Genomic DNA, 27,501 nt, shown 5'->3' with positions numbered 1-27,501 from the left:
CTCAAGCTTCAGTATTACAATTGCAGTTCTCCAAGAGCCTATTGACTTACAACACTTATCTCTAAAATTTCATACCTAGAAACTTACATCTATCTGTATCAAGCTTCTCTAGAAGTATATCCTGCAAGTTAGTAACTTGACTAGCAATCCAATCAGCAATTCAAAACAAAAGCAAGCAGCAGAAGCCTGCCCATTGCCCTCCCCAAGCAAACAAAATGGCCTCTTCAAACCCTACCTACAAATACTTTCTCGTCACATACCCAGCACCATACATAGCACATGTGCAAATCAACCGTCCCGAGAAACTCAATGCGTTTTTCGAAGCAATGGTAAAGCGCCCCTGATCCACAGCCCGCACTCCTACCTCAATCATTCGCTAACCCCTAGATCTAGTGGCTTGAATTCCGCACCATTTTCGACACCCTCTCCTATTCTCCCGATGTCCGCTCCATCATATTATCAGGCGCCGGCGATCGTGCATTCTCAGCTGGTTTGGATGTAGAGGCCGCCGCACAAGATGGCGTTCTAGCCGAAAAAGAAGGAAGAACTACAGATGTAGCGCGAACAGCGCAAGCTATCAAACGACACGTCGAAGAATTCCAAGCTTGTATAAGCAGTGTCGAAAAATGCGAGAAACGTATGTTCCCCCCCGCTCCCATTGTCTCCTTTCTTGAGATGAAAGTTGAATCAATCTAATCCACCAAATAGCCGTGATCTGTGTTCTGCACGGCTACTCCCTCGGTCTCTCAATCGATATATCCACCTGCGCCGATATCCGCATCTGCACCTCGGATGTCAAGATGGCCGTGAAGGAAGTAGACATCGGACTCGCCGCCGATATTGGTACCCTCTCCCGCCTTCCAAAGGTCGTCGGTTCTTTCAGCTGGGTCAAAGACGTATGTCTCTCTGCCCGCGTCTTCGGAGCTGAAGAGGCACTGCGAGTAGGTTTTGTGACCTATGTTGAGCCTTCAAAGCAAAATGCTATCGACAAAGCGCTCAGTATTGCGAAATTGTTGGCGGAAAAAAGTCCGGTGGCAGTGCAGGGTACGAAGGAACTTTTGAATCACGCGAGGGATAATCGATTGGCGGATAGTCTGAGGTACACGGGGGTTTGGAATAGTGCGGCGATCCAAACGAAGGATGTTAAGGACGCGATGTTGAGTGGATTGCAGAAGAGAAAACCCACTTTCGAGAAACTTTGAAAGGGGTTAGAGGGCAACGGATCATAATAATTTGAAAGCTTCAAATTCAGGAATAAGAGGGATGAAATTATTCCACTCGGAAGCTTTTCGGGGGCGTCTTTCCGTTGCTGTACCAAAAGAATGGACATAAAATGCAGCACCCAACCCTACAATATAGCACACGAGATAAATCTACAATATATGAGCTCTCAAATGAGAGTTGAAAGAAGCAAGAAAGATATTATATAGAAAAGCACACTACCTACATAGACTCATTCAATCTCACATTCACATACCACAAAGCCACAACGCTGTATAATCTTTCCAAAATCAAATGCATACCTAGGTAGATAGCATCATAGTATTGAGACCGTTCAATCTATTTCTCTCCTTTCTCCACTGGTCAAGCACTCTTCTCATTTCACTACCACCCCTTCTCCTATTCCCGTTCCTCTCGCTATCACACTCTCTCCTATTCCTCTCACTCTCTCCTCTCACTCTCTCCTCTCACTCTCTCCTCTCACTCTCTCCTCTCACTCTCTCCTCTCACTCTCTCCTCTCACTCTCTCCTCTCACTCTCTCCTCTCACTCTCTCCTCTCACTCTCTCCTCTCACTCTCTCCCTCTCATCCCAAAATCCTCACAAGACAAGTCTAGACTAACCTCCTCACCATTCTTCGTCTCTTATCACATTCACACCCCCATTCCCCATCCTCCATTCACCAGCACCCAAACAATCTCACAAAATCAATCTCATCAATATCGCTAGTCTCACTAATATCACTAATTTCCCTCAAATTGGTTTCTGTTCCTAATGAGCTACAACATTAGCTCCAGAGCCGACCCTTTTATTAGCCACTGGTGTTGCGAAGAACTCTCAGTATCTCTCTCTCTTTCTCTCATTTCTCAAGAATGATTCCCTTGCACAACTATGATGCCCCTTATTTCAAATGATTTTGCCCAACTGTCTGTTTTTTTATCCAGGATATCTCTAGAGATGCTACTTTTATCGAATTTCGTTCTTTGTTGCTTGCCTGTCTCTTAGGTTGATCATTATACTTCCAAGTTGCTTGTGTCAAGACTCAGGTGATATCATTTCATTTTCTACATCCAAAGAAGCTTTAAAAAAAAAGATATATATCTTTTCGAAAAAAAAAAAAAAAAAAAGGCTCACAAAAAAATCATCAAGTCACTACTGCCAAGAATACTCAATCCTTTTGTGATATAACCCAGCTTTCGATTGTTTCTCGAATATCTAGGTACTAAGTAGCTATCTTGTTTGAAATCTCAAATCGCAGCAATATCTTTTCAATTCCGTCCTGTCCTATTATAACAACCATGTGCTTTCATCGCTTTTTTGATGGTATCCCTGCCTAGCTGAGCACAAGTATCCATGAACGATCGCAACCAATGAAGAAAAAAAGAGAATCTGAACCAATACTACGATAGCACCAGCCTTTTTACCTGCGTTCAACAAGAGAGTGTTCATGAACTTCTTCATCTGAAACCCGAAACTCATCCCACCACGCCGAGGAGTAAGTGAGACAAGCAAGCAGCTTTCCTTGAGAGAAGTCTAGCAAACTTGTCATCTACCAACCGGCGCCGCCTGCAACCTCTTGACTACCACCAGTAGCCCAGTTGTCGTCATCGCCACCAGCAGCAGGAGCAGAATAGTCGTCGTTAGCCGCATCGTCACCTCCATAGTCACCGCCATTGGCTGTGGCATCACCATCACCGTAGCCGTTGGCATGGCCAGCAGCGTCCTCCTCGGCAACTGGCTCCTTGCAGCGAACTTTAGTGTGACCCGCTAGTCTACGTTAGTATATCACGAAAAACAAATACCCGAGGAATGCAAAGATTAACTTACTCTGCTTGCAGTTCTGGCATTGAACTCGAGAATAGTCACGAGGCTTTGGGCATTCCTTACCGGTATGTCCCTGTTGATGTCAGTATGCTTTCTCAAATTAGATGAAAGGCGATCAAAGGTATCCAACTAACCTCTGCGTCACAGTTGCGACAGATCATGACTCGCTCATTTGTACAGTCCTTGGCTATAAGCAAGAAAATTAGCACACTCGATAGCTAATAATGAGTTGCTATATGATTTACCTCTATGACCGGGTTGGTTGCAATTTCTGCAGAGACCGCCGTCACCGCCACCACCAGTTGGGCAGTCACGAGAGAAATGACCAACTATGTTATGTTAGAAAGATTGAAATATGAGAGGAGGTTGAAGAACTTACTCTCATTACAATTCTTGCATTCAACACCCTCGGCGGAGCGTGGCTCTGGGCCTAAATTCGATGTTAGCTTTCTTTATGAACCGCGAGTACATTGCTGAACTTACATTCCTTGGAACTATGGCCAGATTTCTTGCAGTTGCGACAAGCGAACTTATCCTCACGAGGAATTGGGCAATCACGAACACGATGGCCACTACTCCAAAGTTAGTATGCTTAAAGAATTCAAGTGTAAGAAAGCTTACACTTCATTGCAGTTGAAACACTGAACTTGAACACGGTCACCTTCAACTCGCTCTTCGGTGCAATGCTTTACGGTATGGCCAAGCTCATTGCAGCGGGAACAGAGAGGAACACCACGATCAACAGGCTCGCCAGCATTGGCAAGTCGCTCCAAATTTTCCTCTGGGGTAGATGGCCAACTCTCCTTCTCCTTTGGACGACTGTGTTTACTCGACTTGCGCCAAGAAACAGAATACTTGCGATCAAGGTTACCTTGCAAGTCCATGTTGGTGTAGGTCTGGGTGAGTTCCTTCTCCATGGCAATGAGATAGATGGGAATGTTTTGAGTACGGAATGCATTCTCCAATTGAACATAGGTAGCATCTGGAGAAGCCTTGATGTATTTCATGACCTCATACTTCATGTCGTCGAAGTCACCTTCTTGAGATTGCTTGATCAGATTCTGCCAAGCAACTTCAGCTGCAACATCTTCGACGTCGTTGCGCTCGATCTTGCGAGGATTCTTGCACTCAAGGATTGAATGGCCTGCAATAAGGGTTAGCCTTAGTGAAATTGTCTAAGAGATATTAAATTTGAACCTACCTTCCTCCTTACAATTGTTGCAAAGCTTGGGTGGAGCAGAAGGGCATTCAGATGCGCGATGACCCGATTGCTCGCAGATGCGACAAGTGCCAGTGAATTCACGAGCAACTGCGGGATTAGTACAATCTGCCTTCGTGTGCCCCTCCTCACCACAGTTGTAGCATGGTCTGGCCTTTGGAGGTTGTGTACATTCGGCCTTGGAGTGACTGACGGAAAGTGAGTTAGCGGAGTAACAAAAAACTGAAACATTAGGAACAATACCCTTCTTCACCACAGTTGAAGCAGCCCCCACTGCGACAACCACCACCGCCTCCATTTTCTTCACCACCACCATATCCACCATAGTCGTTACCGGCGTCATCATTGAATTCATCAGCTGCATGGTGTTCGGAAGAACCAGTTGCAGGAGCGTCATCCCACTCTCCACCACCACCACCGACTACTGCAGTGTCTCCAGTGTCCCAATCATTGCCACCGGCAGGAGTCTCCCAAGACATTTTGAAGGACCTTGGTGTTGCAAAGATTTTATTTTGATCTGTGCGGAAAGAAAAATTAGTTGGGAACTGAGAAAAGTGGAAAAAGGTGAAGAAATGCGCAAGATGTGCCAGCTTAGGTATTGCTCCAACTCAAAACCCTTCTTGAAATTGGTATCAAGAAGTAAATTGAGAGACGAGTAATAAATTAAAGGCTCAAGAAGTCAATCCAATAAGCAAGACTACACCTGCGGACGCGAAAGGAGTGTTAATAAAAAGAGAGAGAAGAGAGACGAAAAACTTTGTAGTTGTGAAGGAAAGAAAGGTTGAGAGGATGAAAGCAAACACTTAAGAAGGTGGGGTTCAACTCAAGTGAATTGGCTCCCAATCAGGAAAGTGCGACTTTGATTTCTCCCCTCTTCCAATCGATCTTGTGTGTCTTCAGGTGAGTACGCACTTAAAGAATCGTCAATTGCGTTGATTGAAAAGAAAAGAGGGCACTTGCAACAAGTCAAAAGTGGCTTTGAAGTGTACTGTTGAGTGAGTTTGAAAGGAGAAAGGAAGGAGATGGAGATGGAGATGATGTTGATGATTGTGGTGTTTTTCCTTTCCCCGAAATAAAGATCGAGAAAAAGATGCTCGTGATGAGAGGAATACATGCTTGAAGGTATATAAGATGTGATAAAAGAATGGATACATGAATTTCTTGTATGTGTTGTATGTGTTGTGGGAACGCGACGTGAAAGTTTTCTGTTTGAAGAAGGAAATATTGGAAAGATGATGATTCACTTACAGATTTTGGTATGAAATAACAGATACGAAGATTGTGAAGGACTCTGCGACCTCAACATCAATTAAGGAAGGAGTTATCTTGATAATTTCCTTTTTTTTGGATGGGAAAAAGAGAAATTCGAAGAAGCTGTTGTTGTGGGAAGGAAGGAAGAGGAAAATGCAAAGAAGGAGCGCAGATGCTTTACTTAAAAAGGCGGCGGGCATCTAGCGAATATGTTTCCAATCTCTTCCAATCAGAGGTTCAGATGAATATCAGAAAGGAAGCTAGTCATGATTTTTCAATTCTTATTCGAAATTGCAACAATCAAGAACTTGATCCCCGCAAGAGTATTGACGGGGTACACCTTGAGTCGAAGTTGTGATAAGATTCTACCATAGATCATGAACATGAGACTCAAGAATGGCACTTTAAAGTCTTTGTGGCCCCCTTCATCATTGAAAGTCTCCTTACTTTTTCGGTTCGAGGGCCAATGAGCAGCTTTGCCAAATGTGTGATATATTTCAGACATACCACTTCACCAGCACTATGTGTAAGCACTTTTCATTGGATTTTACTAGATTGTATTAAATCTTTGGACCTTTACAAAGATACATAGAAGACTTCCTTTTACCTTTCTGTTCTTCCACCGGTGTGTTTGAGCAAATGAAATAGTGTCAACAGATAAGTTTTATTGCTTGAGTACTCAAAAGGATTGTTTGACAAGATATCTATAAAGTTCCTCTGATCGCAATTTGCATCGTTACAGAAGTACAATTGAACTATAAATTTTAAGACAGCGTATCAAGAAGTCTCAACCTTTGATGCCTAAATTTCATGCACTGAATGCCTCCATTTCTTGTTATCCTGTCACTTCGCTGGCTTACCTTATTATTCAAGTAGAACAAAGCCTGTCAACGAGATGACATAGGAACGGGGGATAAGGGATACCGCTGGGATGAGATGAAAGAGTCTTCAAGCTATAGAACGCAGCAAGTATCCTCAATTCCCTTCAAGTTTGGAATGTGAAACCAGCAATGCAGTACTTATTACGCGGAGAAGTTTTCCTTACAAAATCTGATCCTAGGAACTACCAATTGAATCTAAGAATGCTTACCTCAGTACTAACACTCGAGGTAATTGCAAGATTTTGAAAGACTCTTGATGATTAATTGATGCCTCATCGGCTTCCTCAGCCATTCAAGAAAGAGATTCTAACACTGTCATAGCAGTAGTACGGAAATCGCACTAGACTTCAACATTATTTCCTACATCTCTTTGCATATAAATAAATTCCCTACTGATCCTTCCAGACAGAACGCACAATGACCGACTTTGCATATCTAAAGTCTTCGCATTCCATCCGCGTCGTTGAACTTTTCCTTCTCGCTTCAAGCCTGCTTATGATTCCCGAATGTGGAAACCTGAGGACATAGCGAGGAATTGCGAGGGACTGCGGGGAGCTGGAACCTGACTACATTACTCAGTATTACTATATGTGCTCAACAGATACTCTAAGTTTTGTCGGCTTATAAAAACGAACAATACGCTAGTGATGTTGTGCAGCGGATTTTTCCCCGTAGTCTACCCACCTCGACAGTTTCCGGTCAGCATAGAGTGCCCATGAGTTGATTGTGAGTTCACCAGACGTCCATCGAGGTTAAAAGAAGGTTTCAACCAATTTCGACGCCGTTCCTAAGATATGTGGAGCTCATGACTAAGATTCGTCCTCCTGTCAGTCACATTGGCTCGATTGGCTATTTGGTTCAATGGCGTCGGTGCATGTTCATCCGAACAACCTGACGGCTAAAGCAGAATCTCGACGCCCAAAAACTGATGACATTCATGAATTGATCAAAATGATAGTATCTGTCGTAGGTAGCCATTGATCATTACCTAGGCTCGGAGCATCCCACTCTTCGGATAGCGATAAGCAATTGGACCTAGGTAAGTTTTGATATCTGACAATGAGAGAGCCCCGCTTCGACATGCCCCCGCTATATCACGACATCTTCGAGGGGTAAATATTTTCTGCAAATTGGATTCTGTTTCTTTACACCTTGAAGTATTCTCAAGAATCTCTGAATTCCTCTCTCGCTTTTTCTGTTTTTCCGAAGAAATAACACAATCATCCTTCAAAATTGTGCCAGTTCCAGAAGACCTCCCAGAGATGGAATACAGATACCTAGGCCGATCTGGTCTCCAGGTATCTGCCATTTCCATTGGTGGTTGGCTCACATATGGTGGCCATGTTGAAAAAGGTATAGCTTCTCAACTTCTTTGGGCTCATTGCAGAATTAACATACCTCAGAAAACACATTTGCATGCATGAAAGCTGCCTATGATGCTGGGGTCAACTTCTTCGATTGTGCTGAAGGTTATGCTGGAGGGGAGTCTGAAAGGGTAATGGGCGAGGCCATCAAAAAATTTGGATGGAAAAGAAATGATCTTGTTATCTCAACAAAAGTACCCCTCCATACCCCTACATTTTTACCCCATGAGCTTACAAGAGTCAAAATAGATTTACTGGGGTCAAGCCCATGGCGATAGACTTGTGAATAACATCGGTCTCTCCCGCAAACGTATCATCGAAGGCACCCACCTCGCTCTTGAGCGTCTCCAATTGGAATATGTAGATCTCATCTATGCTCACCGACCGGACCGCGCTTGTCCTATGGAAGAGACCGTCCGGGCATTCAACCACCTCATCAACACCGGCAAAGCATTCTACTGGGGAACATCCGAGGTAAACCCCACAAACCCTCAAAGTTACTTTCCATTCCACCCCCAGAACTAACCTCCCCCCCCATAGTGGACCGCTGCCGAAATCGCCGCCGCCCACGCCGTCGCCCAACGCCTCAACCTCATCGCCCCCATAATGGAACAACCACAATACAACCTCCTCGCGCGCCAAAAAGTTGAGGGCGAATTCCTCCCCCTCTACAATGAATTCGGTCTCGGTCTAACCACCTTTTCCCCCCTCAAATTTGGATTCTTGACCGGAAAGTACAATGCCGGTATTCCTTCCGATTCCCGTCTCGGAACATCCAAAGACGCTTTCGCCGACCGCATGAGAGCTAAATCCGGCGACGATTCTTGGAAAGAAGACATTGCCGCCGTCGAAAAGCTCATGCCTATTGCGGAAAAACTCAACATTAGCATGGCTAACTTGGCTATGAGTTGGGTGTTGAAGAACGAGAGGGTTAGTAGTGCGATTGCCGGTGCAAGTAAACCGGAACAGGTATTCGAGAGTGTGAGGGCGTTGAAGATTAGAGAGAAATTGACCCCAGAGATCATGAAGGAGATTGATGATGTTTTGGGCAATAAACCGGAGCCATTGGCCAAGAGATATGTTTAGGTCAATTCATGGGAAGGCTAGGTTAGGAATTTGTAAAAGTTATATAGATGATGATGAGGGTGTGAAATGATAGATAGCGATATCTCATACTACACATTTCCTTGTTCTCCCACGTGGACACAATGCTTTGGATAAACATGAACGACCCAGGTAAAAATTAAATGAATCTTTAAAATTTATGGTATTGCCTATTTCACATGTCATTCGGTTTGGGTACCAAAATCTACCTGAATATGTGCAAGAAGTTGCGAATAAACTTAACTGGGCCATCTCATCCATTTCGACTCCAAATCATGTCCTGTTGCTTCATTACCTTCACCACTCTCGCACCCTGCAGATACAATCATACAGATCAATAATTATACACCACCAGAACCTCTCCAGCAAAACTCTTTTTTTCAACCCCTGAGATGAATCAAAATTCCCCATCAAAGTCTTCCATCCACCCATTTATTCCTTGCCCTTCTTTGCACTAGCACTCGCCTTCTTGGCTGGCTTCTTCTTGGGTTTCTCCTCTTCCTCATCTTCATCATCAATCATACTATCATCTTCATTACTCTTAGCCTTCTTCTTCGCTGGCTTCTTGGCCATCTTCTTCTTAGGCTGCTTAATATATTTATCTTTTTTCAAATCGGCCTCTTCATCGTCATCGACTGGTTCTGCAATGACTTCTCCGTCATCTTCTTCCTCGAATGCTTCTTCCAAATCTGGTTTCACGGCGGCGACCTTGGCGGGCTGGAAGGCGTTACTTGCTTTCATAAATGGAACAGGATGTGAACGTGCGTTATAGCTTTGGTTCGTTAGTATTGTTAAATTTGAGAAGACTTCGTGGAGACTTACGATCTTGTAAAATTGGCTTTGGTTTGGGTTTCCAATTTGATACTTTCCATATCTTGTTCTCCAACGCCCAGTTCCATTATATAGTCCCAGTCCTCTCTGGTCAAGAAATAACTGTCCATGAGATCGATCACATCTTCCACGGAGTCTCTGCCCTCGACATCGAGTCGGCGAATGAGTTTGTCCCAGAGAACGGGTAAATATTGTTGACGAATTTCATGACGGTCTCCAGAAGATCGCAGTCGCATGTGCGATTGGATTTCCTTCACATAACGAGATAGCTTTCCGTACTTGCTGTTGTTGCCAAGCCAAGATGTGAAGTTGGTTCTTCCGATCATCGAACCAGATATAAAGCTTGATGGCCGAACTGTACTGAAGACTGCGTGAGTGGGCATGAGAGACCATTGTTGTTGGGACCCATGAATCATTCTATCAACTAAGTCACCGTCGCTAATACTCTCTGCTGCTTGGTCTACAAGCTGAAGTACTTTGAGTCTGTGCTCTTTAGGTGTATCGGAGCTGTTGGCTAGTTGTGGCTTGGTATTCAGGTAGTTTTCTTGGATCATCAGGGGTGTAAATTCATGATCGTTGAAGTAAAGCTCGATCTTGTCGTTCAAGGTAGATTTGCTAGCAGGAGAAAACATATGACCACCAAGGAGCTGACTAGTGATGTCCCATGGCTTAAGAACAACATGCTTTTCCCAAGCTTTTGACATTTCCTTGCCTTGGTCAAAATTCATGGCTGTTTGATCAAGTTTGACGGTAGATATCATATTGATGATCTGTCGGATATCCTTATTACTGCCCTCGATAAGAGCATCAATAACTTGGACAGGGAGCTTCATGCCTTCTCGATGACAGATGGTAGCGATACGTGAACGAACCATATCGACCGTTGGTCTTCTGAATGGCATGTCGAATGTCACAAAGTCAAATGGTTTCATTTTCGGAAGCTTTCGGTCATTACAGATCAATATCATGGGAATATCGGTCGTCTTGCAGATTTTGGCGAGAGCTCCTACACCACCTCGATCTCCAGACGACATACCATCAACTTCATCCATGATCAAGACCAATTTCTTCTTGGTCTTATCGACATCTTTCCCGTCGCCTGCGAAATAACCTAGAACGGAAGTGTTGTTCAGTACTTCACTTAGCCCAGTTTCAACAAGCTTTTTGCTTCGAACATCACTAGCGTTTCTCTCTAGTATATCATAACCAGCAAGTTTGGCAGCCAAATGTGCCGCAGTCGTTTTTCCGATTCCTGGTGGACCATGGATAATGATGGCTCTATAACCTCCAAGGCCATCCGCACCCCTCTTCTGAAAATTATACTTGTGCGCAGTTTCCCAGCCCTTAAGCCAAGCCTGGATCTTCTCAACTTGACCTTTATTACCACAAATTTGATTCATTTGCGTTGGTGCATACTTTGTAGTCCACAATTGCGATGACGTTGGCACTATCGCTTTGCGGGGAGCTGCTGATATGGATGATTTTCCTTTTGCTGCGGCAAGCTTTTGAGCTTCCTTTTCTGCTTTCTCCAACTCTGCAGCCTTTCTCCGCTCCTCTCTATCCATCTCAGCCGCATCTTCTCGGATCTTCTTTTCTTCAGCTGCTTTCTTTTCGTTGTTCTTCTCCGCAGCCTTTCCGTCGCCACCATTGGCAGGTAGCGTTCTTAAAAGGTGAAATAGGCCATTTTCGTCAATGGTTTTAATTTTTAAAGTTTGTATCTTTCTAAGTTTACTCGGACCAGCATCACTTCCAAGTACAACGAAGTTTGTTTTGCTGCTTGGTGCACCGGTGATTTTGCCTCCATATCTCTTGACGAGCTCTATTCCCTCATCTCTTGAGATTGTCTCAAGCATTCCCGTAAAGACAAATGTCAAACCCACCAAACAGTTTTCGGCACCTTCAGGAATTTCGGCACAACCTGCAGCTGGCGGAGCGCCTGAGTTGCCACCGCCTCCACCAGCTCGCCAATCATACTTGACACTATCATCTTTCGGAGGGGGGGTTGGGGCTCGAACTGTTGGGACGCTGTCTAGGATTGCCTGTATACTCGAGCTCTCTGGAGCAGATGCTTTCCTGGGCGGAGCACGAGGTTTTTTGGCGGGTGGTGGCTTTGAGCTCTTGCTGTTAGAGGCCTTCTTAGTAGGAGCAATATCTTCCTCGTCCTCGGATTCTAAATCGATAGATTTACGCTTCTTGCCATTCGCAGCAGAGATACTCCCTGACTTTTCAACTATCATCATGTCGTCATCGTCATCGCCGACATCTTTCATTTTGATATCTTTGTCCTTTGTGGTTGGCGCAGTTTTCGACTTTGACACAACTCTCTTGGGTTTTGGTAAGACCTCTTCGTCGCTGTCAATTTCGACATAACCGTCATCCTTTCGCTTGCCTGTCTTTTTTGCATCTGCTGCAAATATATCATCGTCTTCATCGTCTTCGTCATCGTCCTCGATCACTTTGTATGTTGCAGACGCCGTTTTCCGAGTAGAAGATCGAATATTCGCTTCAGTTGGCGGTGGGTTTGCCTTTACAGGTGTCGATTTTACTTGCTTAGCTTTGGGTTTATTGCTCGAAGCAAAAAAGTCATCCGCGGTCGTTTCCTTTCCTTCAGGCTCTTCATTTTTTCTAGATTATCTGGTCAACAACGTAAAGAGAGGAGGACCTGGACAATCATACACTGGTTTCTTAGGCGCAGCTTTTTTGGGTTCGGGCTTTTTTGGCCTGGAAGACTTTAGTAGAAGCTTAGCAGGATTACTTTGGGAAGCATACAATGGTCCTTCGTCATCTTCGCTATCTTCAATAATCTTGCGACTTTCTATATTGTATTAGTATCATTCAATAACCCAAGCAATGTGAGCAACTTACTGCTCTTCTTTTTCTTAGAATCTTCCTCCTTCTTGTTCTCCTTGGCTCGGATGGGTGTAGCCGTAGAAGTTCCAGGTTTACCTCCAAAGAAGCTTCTAATATCCGCAGGCATACTGGGCGGATTTAGCAATAGCCCGCTTTAAGAATACTACGAATTTTACAGAAAATTTTTTCGTTGATAGAAGCAATTGCTAGAAGAAAATGTTGCTGTGAAGTAGCTTGGATCTTTTTGGTTACATACAGTACGGAATACGCGACGACCCGACGCGGAAGTAACGCGTTGCCACTTTAGATTGATTTTACCAAAAAATTACTGCTGCCTCAAATATTAGGTAAACATACTGAACCATCCAATTTGAGGATCTAGGATTTCTTTAGGTTTGGTCGACAATAACGTCCATAGCCATCCACCATGAAGCCTCAAAGTTTGCAGAGCTTCACGGCTCAATTTGGGAGGCTTTCATTAGCCTCCAACACAATCCGACCTCTTGGTCCCATCCTAGCCCAAGCCTCAGCTTTCTCCGCACCTTCGAACCACACTTCCCCTCAGTCTCATCGCCCATTTTCTAGCACAGCCGTCAATTCAGGCAATTGGCTTCTGCCTACTATGCCAGAAAAAAAGAGGTCACGGAAAGGAAGACCCCGTGTGCCGACAGGAGGATCAGCCAGAGGTACCACTTTAGTATGGGGAGAATATGGTTTGCGAATGTGCGATCATCATCGCCGTGTTAGTGCGCAGCAATTGAAAGTTGGAGAGGATGCTATTAAGGTCAGACTGAAGGGTATGAGATATCGATTGTATAAGAGAGTTGCTGCCCAAATTGGTGTATACAGCAGTGGTAACGAGGTAAGCACATGCGCCAGGGATATATTTAAGATCACAAGAATAGATACCTAATGGTTTCACAGGTTCGTCAAGGTAAAGGAAAAGGTTCCTTCGACCACTGGGCTTCCAGAATTGCTGTCAGCAAGATTATATTTGAGTTGAAGGGAGATGTGCACGAACAGGTCGCGAGAGATGCGTTTCGATTAGCAGGCAACAAAATGCCAGGTCAGTAAATATGAACCTCATATTCTTCTCACATGCTGATTTGTACGAATATAGGTCAATATGAGTTCGTCAAGAAGGGGGACCCTCCGGTTGTTGGAATCACAAAGTTAGATGGAGTCACCATGGAGGAATTGAAGAGACCAAGAAGAAAGATACCTTTAGACTCCATACCTGTCGGCTCTACTGCAGAGACTTTACCATCTAGTGTGTCGACGTCGACCTCACCGGATGCGTAGGACGAGGAAATGTATATTGTATCATAGAGCGTATTGGCATTTCAGTCCATAAATGAATGGAGATGTACAAAATCACACTCCAGATTGTAGTAAACGTTTGATCAGAGTAAGGGTATGCAGTTTCATGCAGAGGTCTCAGTATATCATTCGCCCTAGATGATTCAGAACATTCGACGTCCTCTTTTCTAGACTTGTCAAACGTGGCATGGCCAAAGAGCCTCAAATCACAATATCGAGACGTACTGGCAACTCGGGGCATCCCAAGAAACAGAACTACAAATTTGTAAATGTCGTTGGGGTGTTAATGAAGATCGTTTTTGATAAAGTAAAATACGACATCCCAAAAGCAAAAAGATACCCTCAATAATCAATCGTATTAAACGCCACAAAACCTTGTCTGACGCCAGTACCTTTACCCCAACGTGATTCTCACAGCTCTATTCAGATTCTGATTCATCCTCAACCTGCGTCTCCTTAAGTGCCTAGGAATAACCAAATCAGCACATCAAATAGACCATAAAAGTAAAGGCACACATACCTTTTCCAGAAGTGCCTTCAAATGTACTAACTTGCTTTCTTGGATAAGCAAAGTTTCATCATCTAGATCCTCAACGATATATTCATGATGCGACTCTGCATCTATCTTGACAATGAGAGACTTGATAGATGGATCGCACTCCACAAGAGTGCCTTGATTTCTTGTTAGATTGGTTACATTTGTGTAATTGTAAGCAAATTTGTACCAGACAAAATGCGCACCTGCATCATCTGTCGGTGTATACTCTGAAGTGTTCTAGAACACTGGCTGGATGATCAAGGATCAAAGGAGCAAGCTAGTAAAAGATAGGCAAATGATAATGGTGGAAATTTGCTGAATACATACCTCTAATAGCTCGTGTCATGATGAATATCTTGAGCGCTTCTTTTTCTTTTGACTTCTCAGATGCCTGAATCCTCGTGATGTTTTATGTGCCTCTTTGATAAATGATGAAGGTCTGTATTGATATAAAGCAAGTCGGTTGTAGTTAGTGGCCCGTGCAGACTGTGATGCACCTTTCCCATTACGTACTTTTGGGACAGTGCGCAACAGGAAACTTCGAGTGGTTCTAGTCTGCAATATGAATTTACCAATTTCATAATAGAGTTGTGTGAATACCTGTGTAGGAAAACCTAAGATATTAAATCGGATCGGTATACTGTACCTACAATCCTCCGTGAGCACTTTGGCGAATTCTAGGGTGTTCGAATTCAGGCTACATGGTGGTGGCATTGTGCTACCCTTTCACAACGGATAAATTTCTCTATAATCTACTAGATACGGTCTCAAGCATTGAAAACGAATATTTTCCAGAAAAAAAAAACTTCATTTTCACATCAAACACTCCTTGCGGTTTGGATTACCAGTCGGCTACGAGAATTGAGTACCCAGATCTACAAATCAAAGTATCCTGAGCTGATGAATCTCGGTAATCTTCCCCCTTTTACATGGTGTACCAGTTACACCTACTTATAAAAGCTTAATGATAGTTGTGCATTCTTTCAACAAAAATAACTTGCATGTTTGAAGAAGACTTGAGAGGATATTCCGGCAATCATTCATACTACCAATGTATAATAATCTCCTGCGTTTTTCTTTTGGCGAGGACGAAAAAGAGGAGGGGTCTTTGGCTCTCATCTTATGATTATATGTCACTATTGTAATTTGAACCTGCTGCGAATGTCCATCGGAGCATAAAATCAAAGCTTGATGGATTCACGAATTTAATTCTTAAAGAAGATTCAGCTCGCTGATGGACAAAATCTTTGACCAGTTGACCCAGTCTATGCCAATGGTTATTCGATCTTGCATAGTTGCTGAATTATGAATGACCAAATACGTCTTCGATATCAGAGACATATCGAGGCCAATCTTCCATAGGTATATTCGTAAAGCATCACACTTTCCATGGCCAGAACCAGACCTTCCAGTCACCCAATAGTTTGAAAGCCTTGCTCGAGACACTAGGTCTCCTAATGAACCTCCCATGCGGCCTTGCAATCTAGGTCTCTCACTGCCGATAATAAAATAATGTGGATTTGTCAATATAATGAAGAATTTCCGCTTTAACATTACTTGTTTCGTCACTCGGAGTGTAGGGCACTCGTCAACGGATGTACAACATACCCAGGGAAATATAGGTCATGAATGCTCGACATCAACCTGCATTGATCATTCCTTGATGAGTATTTCTATCGACAATTGATCATCAACAACCGGTCGTCGAAATCCAGCCTCCCAATCAGTACCCACAAAAACATCGACAAAACCTTGAGTATGCCCATCAGCCCCTCTTTGGAAGTTGGAATCCTTTAACCCACAATGACCAAACCCCCCATTGGCCCCTCTGTATTCCCCTCATGGTCCCCTTCATGGTCCCCTTTAGTCTTTTTCTTCTCTTTATTGCTTTCACCGCGTGCCTAATTCCATGCATATATCCCGGCACTTCATCATCCTCAGCCTCACAACCCCATGTATGCACTGCCTTCACAAAATCACGCCCGACGAGCACAGCAAAAGTATCGCTATGCCAGCTTCTTCGATCATTCTTCATCTCTTTCAAAACTTCTATGACTCATTGCTCGAGTTTGTTTATTATCGATCCGCTTTACATCTCTGTGTTTTAGCCTTCGATGTTGAAACGTCTGGCTTCGCGATTGCCAAACCAAATTCATGACACTTGTCTTTCAATTTATGGGTTTTGGAACTTCTTCCACTTGGAATTACAATGACAACGAGCCCTAATTTTGAATCTCTGACTTCCTTCTTATGTTGAAGCGTAGTGTAAAGTAAGATACTGAAAGTTCTTTGCATATTCTATTTTATCTGGGAAAAATAAAATCGGCACGGACAGAGCGGAACACACGCCGAGCCCGTTTATCCGAGAGCTGTTTCCGCACCTCTCTTCCAATTGGTTAATCCCAATACAAGCTTCCTAGCCCACCGTCACCGGCTATTTCGGAAAAGGAAAGACCAAGACACAAAGACAAACTGACACACTTTGAATCCATTTTGTCTAGAATGTACGGGGTAGCAACAGCAGAATGAGGCGTAGGTAAAGTGTTAGGATTTCTGGTACATATTGTATTACGTATCTTGGGTATTCAAATATCCTCATTTATTTCTTTGTTGTTTATAGTATTCTTCTTTTTCTCCTTCAGAAAAAGTATACAAGCAAGCAAGGCTTACTATCTTATCCATCCTTTCTTTCTTCTCACCAGCGTGCTTGTTTTTGTTGGAATTCGTACTCGTACAAAAGCGCGGGGATACCTTGCTTTCCACCATTTGCGACTGCGAGAAAATAGCTCATACAATTGCAATTCTTATTAATACAAAAGAAGGTTTTGAATGACGAGTCTACCTTAACAGAGCTATACTCGTATCTTTCTATCGTCCAGGGCGACTTGGTTCCTTTCTTACTCAAGATAATCATCAAATATATAGATATGCCATCAAGATATCAGAAAGATGTCTGCCATTGTATCAACAGTCAACCTTTCTACTCAGTTCTCGTGTTATCGATAATCTTTCCCAAATTTTCCTACGCACAGATCCCAAACGCAGTGTCAACGACATTCATCACTTCGGCTACCCCTCCTTCATCCACCCCTCACATCTTAAATGTCCGTCAACTCTCCTCCAGTACAGATCCTGACGGCGAAGAAGCATCAAGCCATGTCTACAACTACTATTTCGTCATAGTCGCTGTTTTCGTAGTTATTGTTTTCTTCCTTCTCCTGTATATTACCCAACGACGGAAACGAAAGGCACTACTCATACGACATAATGGTCAAACTGCCTTGGCTCGCGATGTACAATCGTTTGCAGATTTCAGAACGAGATTTGGACCGAGAAGAGCGGGAACGGGGCTGATGGGTATGACGATGGGATCGATGGGCGCACATAGAGAACGACAAGAGGGGTTGGATGAGAGGGGTGAGGCGCCCCCGGCTTATGTGGAGGGCGATAAACCGCCGAGTTTGAGGAGTGAGGATGGGGTTACTATGGTCGTTTCTCGTGAAGATCATGCCAATGAAAATGGCGCATCTAGCGTGCCGGCTGTGGGGACGGAGACTATCAACAACTCTATGGAACGAAGTATATCGGGTGTAGAGTCGAGACTATCTGCGGAGCTTTCTCGACCTACCGCTACGACTGCGAGTAATTCAGCAATACGGACATCGATGGGGGGATCATCAACACCAATCACCAGCGCAGCAGATTCGAATGAAGAGGTGGAAGCGAGGCCATTGAGTCGAAGCACATCAGCGCGTCCACCGCTAGGACCGCCAACATATTCTGAGACTTATCTAGGCGCGCAACCTGATATAACGAGACCACCGGCCGCGGTGACCCACAATTGATTCCATTCGGAAAGGAGATTGATGAGTGAAACTAGAACCTCATCTGGAATGCGATGTGGAAAGTGTTGGAAGCAGGATGACTGAATTAACATACGAACGATTTTTACATTGTGCATTTTATATGGGTTATCATAGAACGGCAGGCCGGCTAATGAGGATACGGACGGCACGGCTGGATTGGACGAGGTTTTGGGTATGGAATTGTATATGGATATCCACAGGATGTGAGGGCTTTGCGAAGGCGCATCTTTACGATTATGAATATCAGTTATATATGAAGGATCATTGCGATGTGGTTATTGTGTAATATAGTCGGATCATGATAAATATGTATATCAAGGTCAAATATTTCTTATTTTAAAATCAGTTAATGGCTAGAAGCCTAATGGTTGATGGTGATGTCATTCGCATATTCTAAATTCGCTTTCTCTTTCTTCCTCTTTTGAGGATAAAACATCTCACATCTCACAGCCCCCAATTGAACAGATGAACCAACTCCCACACCAATCCCCATAATCCAAATTTCAACCCCCAACAAACCAAGATAACAAATACATTTGACCCCGATATATAATTTCACAGCGTCTCTTATACTCTCATACTCCCAAATTCCTACAATTCTACACGAAAAGGCTTGAAAGATGTGACAAATCTGAATGGTGGAGATTGAAACGCAGTGGAATGGATGGAATGGGATGGGGTGGGATTGACAAGGGGCGGAATAGATAGGCGAATAAAGGGGGCGGGGAAGTGAATCCTTTGCGTGTGTGGATTTTGGAAACGGGATTGGGAAGTGTGAATTCGTTTTGGAAAGCTAGATGGATGGAGGGAGAGGTTTGTGGGATGTATGGGTTATGCGAAGTAAGTGAAGTGAGTGGAAAGTGGAAGGTAAGGGGTTGATTATTAGGTATGTTGGATGTTGATTTTTAATGGGGTAGGTTTAGATGTTGAATTTTGGAGACGAATTGGAATTGGAATAGCATGGTTGGGTGGAGTGGATGGGATAGCGAGATGTTTCTCGGGGTTTTGGCGAGTGAAAATTTTGGTGGTAGGAGGAGGGGTGTGTGTAGACTGTATTGTAATGCGTTTTATGTTTAGATAGGGGAGATGGAGCAGTGAGTTATGAAGAATATGGGCGGGGCTCTACACCCACCTAAGACAGGGTATCTTTCGAATGGAGGAATGGTGGTGCATTTATGGATATGGGAAGGTTCAATATATGTGGCAAGGAGAAGTGATTCTCAAGATATCGTGTGTGTTTGTATGGATGGTTAAAATGTGTGGCTGAGGTTATATGCCTTTCACTTCAGTTCAGCCAAATAGAATCATATGTATGTAGAAATTTAGGTACATTCATTGAAGATTATAGAACTAGCTAATTACTGGAAACGATTCGGTTGTTAGAGAAGAGTGTGCATTGAATATGAGTATTACAGATGATGCTATAGATGATGCTATAGATTTTAGATGAAATCCATGAGATGCGACTCATCATCATCTCGATCACTCCACTCAAGGCCTTGAGAATCGAGCTCTGCAAATGTTGCCGCTGCCTTGTGAGTTTGAGCCTTCACATAGGAGAGATAGTCCCGCCAAAGTACACTTGGGGTGAGAGAACATTCCTTCGCCAAAAGATTCTTGTGGGTAAGACGATCTTCGAGTAATACTTGAAAGACGAGGCTACGGTACTTATGATTCAATTTGACCTGGCGGTCGATCGATTCGAAGCCGGTGCGCACAAGGCCTGCCAGCCAAGCGAAAGAGACTGTTTCAAGGGTCAGATGAATCATGATTTTGTCGAAAATATCTGCCCAGTCGGCGACGGTTCCTTCCAAGTCACAGTTCGTGAGTTTTAGACTCCTTAGAGTTCTAGCATGCCTCTCAAGAAACTCGGTAAGGGATGATGGCTTGCCCCCTATATTTGAGAATTGCACGCTTTTCAAATATGGCAGTTTTAAGCCCACTAAGACAACGTCCCAGTCCATTTCCAAAGATCCAGCGGCATAAAATCTTTTGTCGATGGATAGATGTTCGAGGTTCGATGTGGCTCGTAGTAATTGTCTTAGTCCGCGATTGAAATTCTGAGAAGTAGAGTTCATTCCTCTAACACTAAGATAGCGAAGATACCGAGCATCTGATCCATCTGGAAATATGTTGGTGCTAATCGAGGCTCCCAGTAGCATGTCAAAATCCACCACATCGAGATCAAGATACTCCAGCTTCGTACCAGCGGTAGCAGCAGTAGCAAGAAACATTAGAGCTTCTTCTCGACGCTCCTCATAATAATTCCCACAGCCGCGGTGGGTTGGTATAGGGCTGGAATCCGATCTTAAACGATCGGATTGCTCGAAATCGCAGTCTGCCATGATAAACTTTTTCAGTGAGCTGAAATTTGGTAGTACTTGTGAAAATACCCATGTACTAAATTTGCTCTTCGTCATCAAAGCTTGTTCTTCACGAATCTTTTTGTGAGCTTCGAAACCACGGGCTAGGTCGATCAGGTACTCCGGGCTTGGGTTGGATTCCTCTAGGGTATCTGGAAAGATAATTGGAGCCGACATGTCGCCATATTGATCTTCACTCACTGGGATAAATTTAAATGGGTCATAGTGTATTGCCATGACACGCTTCGATATCTCAGGGTGATTTGAGATGTTAAGTAGTTTTTCAAAACTCTCTCTGGTGAATATAACATATATATCTTGGACGAGACTATCCATACCAGCTCCGGCACAGATATGATTCGCCAATCGAAAATTCACCAGATCTTCCTGGTGCAGATATTCACAAACAGCCTGGATCATTTCGACAGGTAGAGCGTCAGTAAGCGAAGGTCGAAACCTATTGTTGGTATTCGTGCTCATAGTGGCTCCTAGAGAAGAATCAGTAAAGGTAAGCACCAAGATGGACGAGAGTACTACCATTAGATATGGTTTCTAATTTTCTGCCTGTTGGCAAGACATTCATTCCTTGAACATCCATTGTGCGTATGTCTAATTGCCGTTCTTAACTCAAATACCTGATAAACTCAGAATGGGAGATGAGGAGAAATGTGAAGTTTGGTATAGGAGACAACAGAACCTTAATGAGAATGACTATAATAGACAAATAGTACTCAAAGAACTTTCTCAGCTGGATAGATAGTAAAAGAAAGACACTCGTACTCTTGTGATGGCCTTTAAGTTATAGAGGAGGATGTAGTCTGTCTACTTTTGGGAGACTCATGTATAGGAAGAAAATCTACTTAAAACTTCCTACCGTGAATGGCGCAGAAGTGAGACCGTGTGAACGAGGTGAATAATTCATTGACTTCTTTTGAGTATCTAATCACCCGCAACGTTCAATTTTAATGTCGTCAGACCATGGTTCGTATCTGTTTGTATTCAGAGATCCATTCTCGTTGTTCAATTTGTATTGAATGATTTTACGAAGGCTTGAGCCCAACCAACAGATATCAAGTATGTGAATGTCGTATGTTCATCTTGAAGCTATTTCATGAGTCCAAGTACCTAAGTACCCATTGATCGATGCTGGAATCCTGATAATCCAAACTTCAGCGATTCGTATTGTTATGAAATGGGAGGGTGAGTCTCTGCAAAGAGTTAAAATATAGAGCTCCCAGCCCTACACAACTTTTACAAAAAGCATTTTTCATGATTCAGCATATTGATAAAGTTTATATAGTCCAGAACATCGTCGCCGTCGCGAGTGAGAGATGAGACAAATATTGATTGACACCGCTTTCCGTAAGTATATTCTGCCACTTGATCAAAACATCCATGTGGAGGGACGTGAAACGTTGTGTAACCAGAAGTCATTGTTTCTCAGAGTGACTCATTCACTCTCATTTTTATTTTCATTTTCCTTTTCATTCGCTTATCCCTTATTCTCTTTCGACCGTCATCTCCGCCGAATCTGATTATTTGTTTATCATCCTCTCCTGCCGCACTTCGGCGGAAACTTGACCATGACCTAAAACTTATCATATAAAATCCCATTTATCTTATTATCCTTTCTTTTTGATACCCAAATATGCACAAGCATGCTGACTACATGTAAATCAAATAAGGATTCCTTGACGAGAACGGTAAGTTGAGGTCTGTCAGATGTAAGCGCTTGAAAACTTGGCCCAATGGGTAAGCATTCGTTGAGGTATGGAATGCAATTTCGAATGTTCTACAAGATATTGCAGTATCTTTGATGAGGTTTTGTTAAAGTTTCGTTGTGATTCATCGGCGGAGTTATTGCAGAATATGTCAGCGCGTATGTCGATTACCCTGAGTGATCAGTATGAGATCCAAGCCGTCTCCGTCACACCATCTCCGCAAGGCGGTCTTATGAAAGGGGTTAACGTCCAATACCCGAGCGTGAGTGCGTTTGAGTGAGATGAGGAAAGAGGCTTTCTATAAAGGGATCCCGGTTTTGCTATGATGAAATAAAATAAATTTGAATATTAATCGCGTTCACTTTTTACTATTATACTTTCTCATTACTTCTTCAAATATTGATTGCGATTGCTTTGCGATTGTCTATTCTACTTTGATCAAGATAACAAAATAAGTTTGATGTCTCAAGACGACCGAGCCAACATGGAAACCTCAAGGCCAACAACTTTGGTATCTGATGCCGAGTTGGTAAAGAGTACTGCGCTTTCGATCAATGATTCAATATCGAGAGAGAAAAAGAACAGCACAGATGGTGCGGACTTAGAAAGTGGAGAGGTAAAGAATAATAGCCCAGGGGAAGATGGTTTAGAGTATCCAAAGGCTTTTGCAATGGTGATGATTGTGATTGCTTTATCACTCAGCATCTTTCTTGTCTCTTTAGACATGACGATCGTGGTATGTATATCTTCTCTCTCTCCCTTTTGCTTTGCGACCAGGAATCACAATATATAGTCGAGTGTATAGCTAATATAATTTCAGGCCACAGCAATTCCTAAAATCACCGACCAGTTCCACGGCTTAGATCTTGTCGGCTGGTATGGTTCTGCATTCTTTCTCACAGTCGGTTCCTTTCAATCAACATGGGGAAAGGCCTACAAATACTTTCCACTAAAGATAACCTTCCTCATCGCCATTTTCATCTTCGAACTTGGGAGTCTAATCTGCGGTACGTTGTCTCAAAGTCCGGATTATAGCAAACACTAATTTCGAAAACTCATAGGCGTTGCTCCAAATAGTACCGCTTTAATAGTAGGCAGAGCCATTGCAGGACTTGGTGGTGCTGGAATTGCCTCTGGAGCATACACAATTATTGCATTCGCAGCATCTCCCTCCCAACGCGCAGCTTATACGGGTATTCTGGGCGCATCTTATGGAGTAGCGTCCGTAGTAGGGCCACTTCTCGGAGGCGTGTTTGCAGATAAACTGACATGGCGTTGGTGTTTCTACATTAATCTGCCGATTGGTGGACTCGCAGGGGCTATCATCCTATTTCGTGAGTAGTTGATCTGTTCTTCATATTCTGTATCTCAAACAATACAAGTGCTAATACGTCGACTTTCTAGTGTTCACTACGCCTAAAAATGCGGTACCAACTCCTGCTACCCTCAAGGAAAAGATCTTACAAATGGATTTCCCCGGAACATTTACAATCATGGCCAGTCTCGTCTGCTTCTTCCTGGCTCTTCAATGGGGTGGCCAAACGAAAGCCTGGAAATCTGCCGATGTCATTGGCACTCTCATCGGCTTCGTCCTTCTCCTCATCCTCTTCATTGTAATCCAATATTTCCAAGGCGAGCGTGGAGTTATTGTCGGCCGTTTGTTGAAAGAACGTACAGTTTCTGTAGGAATGGTATATGTATTCTTTCTCTGCGGCGGATGGTTCCTTCTACTCTACTATTTGCCTTATTACTTTCAAGTCGTCTCTGGAGTTTCGGCTTCTCAATCCGGTGTGCGAAATCTGCCAATGATTATCGGTACTACTATCGCAACCATCATCTCTGGTGGATTAATATCTGCATTTGGCCATTTGTAAGTTTCATCTCAGCACGGCATCTTCCTCGAGTCTCAAACTTACTAATACATTCTCCTAGCGTTCCATTCATGATCATCGGCGCAGCCGGCGCAACAATAGGTTGTGGACTTCTCTACACGCTCGGCGTCGATTCCAGCTTCGCACAGTGGATAGGCTACCAAGCGCTCGCCGGTCTCTCCACCGGCTTCGTTTTCCAAATCCCCGTCATCTCCGCCCAAGCGACCGTTTCCCAAGCCGATCTTTCTTCCGCGACGGCCATGGTGTTATTCCTGCAAACAATCGGAGGTGCATTCTTCATCTCCATCGCAGAAGCGGCTTTCGCAAACCGTATCTTACATGTTCTTCCCCACTACGCACCTTCGGTTTCTCCAGCCCAGGTATTGTCAGTAGGGGTTAGCGAATTAAGAAATGTGTTTGGAAAAGAAGGAGACTTGATCGAGGGAATTATAGAGAGTTATTTGCAAGGTCTAAAAGTTACATATGCGTTGGCAATCACTTGTTGTGGAATTGCAATGTTTGTCGCTTTCGGAAGTCACTGGCCGTGGAAGAACTTGAAAGGGAAAGCATCGATGGGTGGTGCTGCCTAGTTCGGGAACTTGTGAGTAAATTGTACGCAGTGGAGTACTTGCCAAGGAAACTTTCTATGAAGCTAATAGACAAATTAATGAAAAGGACTGGGAAATACAGAACTGGGCAGACATAGACTGCTATCGAGTAACAAATGGGTAGCTCTTTTAATTCAAATTACATAATGATGTAATATTTTCTCCTCTCAAAATCCATCTACACAAAATCTATAGCTACTAGATACCTACTAAGTAGCTACTGATGGGAATTTCTCCACTATTTTCTACCTTTTAGGAATTTCTGAGAGCTGTCATGTATTTATCAAAGCACATTCGCCGAGAGACGTCACACAAGATTTTAGACTCTAGACGGCATGAAGCTAGTAAACAGCTCCAAGAATTTGAAGGTTTCGCTTCTTCTCTTCCACGAGCTCCAAATCCATAAAAAAAAAATATCGATTCCATTTATTCGTTCATTTCTATATCAAAAAACTCTTGAGCAAGGAAAACTTTTCTTACCAGTTCGATTTATTCATACATCTTCGTATCAGATTCCATCTCAGACGATCATATAAACTCGAAATACTACAGCCCAATATAGAAACCCAATCTATATCGAATACGGAGAGCTTTCGAGACATCGAAATTCGAATTGAGATCATATTCTTCATCCGAAGTTCGAACAACCATACATATAACCATCATCAAACAACTTTCATAACCGAGCCGACGAGAAACCCATCTCCGTCGAATCCTCATCTCGAAACCGAAAAAATGAGCGAAACAAACGGTTCCATCCCGGTCAACAACCCGGATAACTCTATCCGCAGTCCCCGGGCGGTATGGTCCCTCCGATTCAACCGATACAACCCCCTCATCGAAGTAGACGCCTTCGACGTCGCGCATCCCAGCTCCCCTCCCCCACCCTACTCCCTCACTCCCCCACTCGACGCCCCCGCTCCTCCACTGGAAATCCCCGATCCACCCCCTTACATCATCTGCTCCTGCAGCTCGCACGAACACCGTAAAACCCTCCTGGATCTCGGTTTCCACTCCGAAATCTCCCACGAAATTTGGAATAAATGGCAGCTGCACAAAAGCCAACACCCAGAGGTCTACCAGAACCCAAATCCGCGGTTGCTCCTCTATTACTTTTTGTCCTTTGCCTTCCAAGCCACACAACTCTCATCCGCGTTCCCGGGGTACGACCCTCGTCAATTTAACGCGGGAATAGGCGCGTATTTGTTTAGGTGGGAAATACCTTATACCGAGTATTTTACACGAGAATGGGACGAGGCGCAAAGAATAGAGAGGTTCGCTGATGCAGCGGCGCAATGGACGGTTTTAACTGTGACCATGCACTGCTTGGGCCACCCTCCACCGAGATATGTTTGGACTGAGGTGGATAATCGTCGATTCATTGACTTGTGGTGTATGGCGAGAGCTGTGAGATCGGTACTATGAGGAGATGTTAAGGAGCTTGCACATACTTGTGAGATAAATCACCGTCTCATCAACGGCAAATATATCTAATACCTGGGTAGTGATAGTCGTTGTAGTATTGTAAATCTCCTGCGAGCGCTACGACTGTAAAGATTTAAGCTATTGGTCGTTTAACATACAAGCCAATATGGAAGTTTGCAGTCACAGCCGCTACACCCTATCATATTAGTGACGGTTCAATTTGGAATGGGGTCAACCAGACACCCATATATTTACCAAGCCAAAGCAGGATTAGATACAAGGTTGAAGCATACCCGTGGCCATGTGGAAACTGCGTCGCTTATCAGCAAAGACTCTTCCGCGAAGGAAAACCAATTCTCTCCTTCACACCTCGTGTCGGCACAAGCGGTCCCAGCGTCGTATCCCATTGTCTCAGCCAGAATCCGACGGTCGAAGCCTTCCAATACTCGAATCCAATCCGAATCCTCAAATCATCCGAAAGATTGAATGCATTTCGAACATCGATCCCTTTTCAAATACTCAAGTACCCCCATACATTGAAAGCTCCTAAATATCGAACTGCGATACGGACTATCGCGAGCGGACGCCTATAAATAGTTGTAGCCCTATATATATTGGAGCTATCAATGATGCTGGGAGCTGGAGTATATAGAGGAACGTTATTGAAATATATATATAACAATACGAGATCCCGGGGACGAAGAGATTATAAGAGGAGGGAAGGAGGGATCTCAAGAGATGAACCCGCCGAGTAATTATATATCGGATGGATCTGGACCACCTCCTGGAACTATATCTGGGAGGCGAAGGAGAAGGAAACCGAAAGTTCTACTTCGTTGTACATCCACTACATGTTTTTTTTAAAGGTACTAGGTAGTTGGATGCAACGAAGAAGAATATAATATAAAGAAGGGAAGGAGAAAAATGCAATTAACAGATTCCTACTTCATTGTACATCCACCACTTGTTTTTTAAAGGTATTAGGTAGTTGGATACAATGGAACAGGAAGGAACGAAGAACATAATTGGCAGATTCGCGGACAGAGAAATGGATTAAGAGCAACGAGAATGATATAGAATATGGAAATAAAACCAAGACATTGAAAAAAAAAGGTTGATAGTATCTTCCAAAAAGCTTTTGAAGAGAAAAATGCATCGTGTAGCCCATGCTAGGTTCTCATTGTCACTCGACAACGGGTACCTAGATAGGCATATCTGTGTTTGCTTACCGAAAGATGAATGGAT

General features: G+C 43.7%; 11 protein-coding genes across 11 annotated transcripts; 6 read left to right on the top strand and 5 right to left on the bottom strand.

Moving 5' to 3' along the window:
• Window positions 1-215: 215 nt before the first annotated feature.
• EAE97_004349 (uncharacterized protein) lies at window positions 216-1,202 on the top strand (the record flags this gene model as incomplete). Its single annotated transcript, XM_038874861.1, has 3 exons — window positions 216-329; window positions 394-637; window positions 709-1,202. The coding sequence occupies 3 exons, from the start codon at window positions 216-218 to the stop codon at window positions 1,200-1,202; spliced, it is 852 nt and encodes a 283-aa protein (XP_038734305.1).
• A 1,567-nt stretch (window positions 1,203-2,769) lies between these two features.
• On the bottom strand, window positions 2,770-4,742 carry EAE97_004348 (uncharacterized protein; the record flags this gene model as incomplete). The annotated part of the gene is made up of 9 exons (XM_038874860.1): window positions 2,770-2,987; window positions 3,048-3,117; window positions 3,179-3,231; window positions 3,290-3,373; window positions 3,424-3,474; window positions 3,528-3,616; window positions 3,666-4,188; window positions 4,246-4,451; window positions 4,507-4,742. 9 exons carry the CDS (start codon window positions 4,740-4,742, stop codon window positions 2,770-2,772), a joined length of 1,530 nt encoding a protein of 509 aa, XP_038734304.1.
• Window positions 4,743-7,657: 2,915 nt separating this feature from the next.
• EAE97_004347 (uncharacterized protein) lies at window positions 7,658-8,845 on the top strand (the record flags this gene model as incomplete). The annotated part of the gene is made up of 4 exons (XM_038874859.1): window positions 7,658-7,748; window positions 7,799-7,953; window positions 8,009-8,233; window positions 8,300-8,845. The coding sequence occupies 4 exons, from the start codon at window positions 7,658-7,660 to the stop codon at window positions 8,843-8,845; spliced, it is 1,017 nt and encodes a 338-aa protein (XP_038734303.1).
• A 450-nt stretch (window positions 8,846-9,295) lies between these two features.
• EAE97_004346 (uncharacterized protein) lies at window positions 9,296-12,671 on the bottom strand (the record flags this gene model as incomplete). The annotated part of the gene is made up of 5 exons (XM_038874858.1): window positions 9,296-9,635; window positions 9,686-12,319; window positions 12,371-12,415; window positions 12,464-12,509; window positions 12,560-12,671. The coding sequence occupies 5 exons, from the start codon at window positions 12,669-12,671 to the stop codon at window positions 9,296-9,298; spliced, it is 3,177 nt and encodes a 1,058-aa protein (XP_038734302.1).
• A 300-nt stretch (window positions 12,672-12,971) lies between these two features.
• Window positions 12,972-13,846, top strand: EAE97_004345 (uncharacterized protein; the record flags this gene model as incomplete). The annotated part of the gene is made up of 3 exons (XM_038874857.1): window positions 12,972-13,406; window positions 13,469-13,610; window positions 13,665-13,846. The coding sequence occupies 3 exons, from the start codon at window positions 12,972-12,974 to the stop codon at window positions 13,844-13,846; spliced, it is 759 nt and encodes a 252-aa protein (XP_038734301.1).
• A 437-nt stretch (window positions 13,847-14,283) lies between these two features.
• On the bottom strand, window positions 14,284-14,748 carry EAE97_004344 (uncharacterized protein; the record flags this gene model as incomplete). Its single annotated transcript, XM_038874856.1, has 3 exons — window positions 14,284-14,328; window positions 14,385-14,536; window positions 14,730-14,748. The coding sequence occupies 3 exons, from the start codon at window positions 14,746-14,748 to the stop codon at window positions 14,284-14,286; spliced, it is 216 nt and encodes a 71-aa protein (XP_038734300.1).
• A 1,730-nt stretch (window positions 14,749-16,478) lies between these two features.
• Window positions 16,479-16,697, bottom strand: EAE97_004343 (uncharacterized protein; the record flags this gene model as incomplete). The annotated part of the gene is made up of 1 exon (XM_038874855.1): window positions 16,479-16,697. The coding sequence occupies one exon, from the start codon at window positions 16,695-16,697 to the stop codon at window positions 16,479-16,481; it is 219 nt and encodes a 72-aa protein (XP_038734299.1).
• A 632-nt stretch (window positions 16,698-17,329) lies between these two features.
• On the top strand, window positions 17,330-18,247 carry EAE97_004342 (uncharacterized protein; the record flags this gene model as incomplete). The annotated part of the gene is made up of 1 exon (XM_038874854.1): window positions 17,330-18,247. One exon carries the CDS (start codon window positions 17,330-17,332, stop codon window positions 18,245-18,247), a length of 918 nt encoding a protein of 305 aa, XP_038734298.1.
• A 1,463-nt stretch (window positions 18,248-19,710) lies between these two features.
• On the bottom strand, window positions 19,711-21,229 carry EAE97_004341 (uncharacterized protein; the record flags this gene model as incomplete). The annotated part of the gene is made up of 2 exons (XM_038874853.1): window positions 19,711-21,119; window positions 21,169-21,229. The coding sequence occupies 2 exons, from the start codon at window positions 21,227-21,229 to the stop codon at window positions 19,711-19,713; spliced, it is 1,470 nt and encodes a 489-aa protein (XP_038734297.1).
• Window positions 21,230-22,836: 1,607 nt separating this feature from the next.
• EAE97_004340 (uncharacterized protein) lies at window positions 22,837-24,813 on the top strand (the record flags this gene model as incomplete). The annotated part of the gene is made up of 5 exons (XM_038874852.1): window positions 22,837-23,088; window positions 23,173-23,359; window positions 23,414-23,686; window positions 23,757-24,222; window positions 24,285-24,813. 5 exons carry the CDS (start codon window positions 22,837-22,839, stop codon window positions 24,811-24,813), a joined length of 1,707 nt encoding a protein of 568 aa, XP_038734296.1.
• Window positions 24,814-25,566: 753 nt separating this feature from the next.
• EAE97_004339 (uncharacterized protein) lies at window positions 25,567-26,256 on the top strand (the record flags this gene model as incomplete). The annotated part of the gene is made up of 1 exon (XM_038874851.1): window positions 25,567-26,256. One exon carries the CDS (start codon window positions 25,567-25,569, stop codon window positions 26,254-26,256), a length of 690 nt encoding a protein of 229 aa, XP_038734295.1.
• Window positions 26,257-27,501: the final 1,245 nt, after the last annotated feature.

Source organism: Botrytis byssoidea (genome assembly GCF_014898295.1).
Source record: "Botrytis byssoidea strain MUCL 94 chromosome Unknown BBYS_007, whole genome shotgun sequence".
Taxonomy (NCBI): Eukaryota; Fungi; Ascomycota; class Leotiomycetes; order Helotiales; family Sclerotiniaceae; genus Botrytis; species Botrytis byssoidea.
Note: the sequence above shows the minus strand (reverse complement) of the source record. Positions and strands in the feature narration are given on the sequence as shown.